The sequence below is a fragment of the Aplysia californica genome, unplaced genomic scaffold, assembly GCF_000002075.1.
Source record: "Aplysia californica isolate F4 #8 unplaced genomic scaffold, AplCal3.0 scaffold02203, whole genome shotgun sequence".
NCBI classification, from domain to species: domain Eukaryota; kingdom Metazoa; phylum Mollusca; class Gastropoda; order Aplysiida; family Aplysiidae; genus Aplysia; species Aplysia californica.
Genome location: NW_004799473.1, coordinates 14,155 through 16,769, shown reverse-complemented (window position 1 = coordinate 16,769; position 2,615 = coordinate 14,155). Strand labels below are relative to the sequence as shown.

The window sequence follows — 2,615 nt, the reverse complement described above, 5'->3', positions numbered from 1 at the left end:
ACAGGTGATTGTCGCGGCCGTAATGGGAAGTGGCTGTTTGTACAGGTGATTGTCGCGGCCGTATCTTCCGTCACTCCCATCTTGTGATGTAACTATCACAAACCTCCTGCTCCACACAGGACGCCAAACCCCGGCCCTGTACAGTCACACATCTTCTACACACCTCTCACACCTTTAAGGAGTTTCAGTTTTAGCAAGCATTTTATGGCGTTTGTAACACAAAAATAAAAGTCATTATAATAAATATATATATGTCCAAAAATCAGATTGGTTTTATATAAAAGAGACTAACATACACAAAGAAAAGGAGGAAAGGAAGGATGAAAAGCTGTTGGATAGGAAAAGGAGCAAATCACAACAGAGCACCCATCAACCACCCACTTAGAAGAGTTTGTAAGTGACACTAAACAATAACACAGTCAACACCTTTCATGCCCATACAAGAACACATTTCTGTGTGGATTTCACTGAAAAAACCCTATTTATTAAAGGCACCAAAAAAGGCAAATTTTCAGTTTCCACAGACTCTCAAGCTAAGGAAATATATAACTCATCTTTGGCAGCCATATTCTCACTAATTTTACCTTTGAAACCAGGTGACAACCACCTCCATTCACAAAAATATATTTCGACTTCTATTCAACATAGGGGTATTTTTATTCACCAAAAGCAAGGCAAATGAACAAGCTTTAAGATGATGTCAATAACCTCATATGGGCCCAAAAATTTACGAGCATCTGATTCTACTGCGACGTGACACATTTGCTGATACTGTATGGTAAATCTATAACACGCACTCTTCAACACACTCACTCACACAGATGCACACAACACAAACACGACTAGACACTGGACAACATGGTAAGGACCATCAGATCCTCTCAGACGAGGTGAGCTCACCTTGCTGGGTGCTCCGAGCAGAAGAAAACTGCGGCTGGATGAACATGGCAGTGAGGATGTGCTGGTACATCTTCTGCAGCACCAGGTAGAAGCTCTGCAACGCCGAGCTGTCCTTGGACAGAAGGACGTCCAACAGTTTGCCAACTTTGGCTTGCTTTGTTGGGAGAGTTTCGATCTGAGCAATCTCCTCCTTGGTGATGGCCTTATCCTGCTGCAGCAGAGGGTACAACTTCTCCACATCCACATTTTGCTCCAATTTTGAACGATGATTCTCAATCCTTTCTTTGAATTCCATCTTCAGAATAAGACGACCCTGTCTATGGATCTGTTTGGTTGTGGCAAGTTTGAGCCATAAAGTTTTGAACCATCATTGTCAATGCAAGTCACCTCTACACCTAGGCAAATCACTTTTTAAAAGAATATTTTTAAAAATCAAATATTGGGGAAAAATGCTTTTCCAGATAAAAGGTTTCATCTGGGCAATCAAAAAAAAATAATTGCGAATAGACAGAGGTAGGAATATTAAATGCTGGTCTGGGAACACACAAGGTTCTATATAAAGCAACCAAACACACAATTCATCAACATCAAAAGGAGTCTCAAGAAAGCAGTAGGCCTGTCTACTGGCAACCCATCCAAAGAAACAATACCAAGATGCATCCGTCACAAACATTCATCTAGATTTGTCCGTTCTTTTCTGTGAAATTTCTGAGCCGCCAATTTTACAACATTTTGACCAAGAATGTGACGAACTGCCAACATCACATAAATATGCACACCAAAAGGCTATAGATCTACCGTGTGCTCTATTGATTAAGTTTAACATTATATCAATTAAATATTCTATTTTTATCCAATCAAAACGTGTGATATAAAAAAAAAATGTCTGACAGTGAATAGTTTATCTTGGTACCTGTCCACAATTTTTCCTGTGTTTTTGATTATTTTGAGTCTCCAGACTGAGACAAGATAAAAATTGAAAGTAATGGTCAAGTTTCTGTTAAATAATCTTCAAGGCCTCTACAATTTACTAGGCCTAATATTCCACTGATCGCTGATCACTAATTTTTGCCTTACTCACACACTGAATAAGTTAACGTTTTAATCATTAATTGTACAAACACTTTGTCCTCAGGGGCTCTGATCCTCGACAGTGTGATATAATAGCAACAAAAACAATGATCTCGTTTTAGGGCACTTGTTATATTTTTGGGAAATTTTCTCTCTGGAAGGTGTGTGTGGCCTTAGAGGTTGGGAATCACTTTGTACAACGACTGTAAATTTTTTTTAAAAAGTGAGTAGACCTCTATTCTGCCTACTCTTACTACGCCATGATGAGAATTTGGGTGATGAATGAGCTTGATCTAGATCCAATGTTTTCAGTTCCGATTCTAATTCCTTTTTTGATGAACATGCGATCATCACTTATAATTTTCTCAGACGCTGAAATTTTTTAAAAAATAGGTTGGGGTATTTTTGCCAAGATACAGGTGTAGTATTGATGTACATCGCATGTGATCTGCATCCTGGTCCGTGGGGATTGTGTGTTCGCTCTGCACACTGCATGGGTGGAAAAGAGTTAAAAATGACTTTCAGTAGGATGGTAAGTGGGACTTAATTTTATTTTAATAAAGGCCACCTCTATTCTCACCCGGAGTGAGAATAGTGCAGGCGAGTCTTGTGGCTATTCTCACCCGGTGCGCGTTCACCAAATT

At 39.4% G+C, this 2,615-nt stretch overlaps 1 protein-coding gene across 1 annotated transcript in view; it reads right to left on the bottom strand.

Annotated features, from left to right (window-relative positions):
- Positions 1–2,615, bottom strand: part of LOC101847086 — a gene marked incomplete at its 3' end in the record, with an annotated part of 8,821 nt that overhangs the window by 2,328 nt on the left and 3,878 nt on the right. Inside the window, 1 exon segment of the mRNA XM_005113400.3 lies at positions 901–1,307. Within this exon segment, the coding sequence (XP_005113457.2) occupies positions 901–1,195 (295 nt within the window).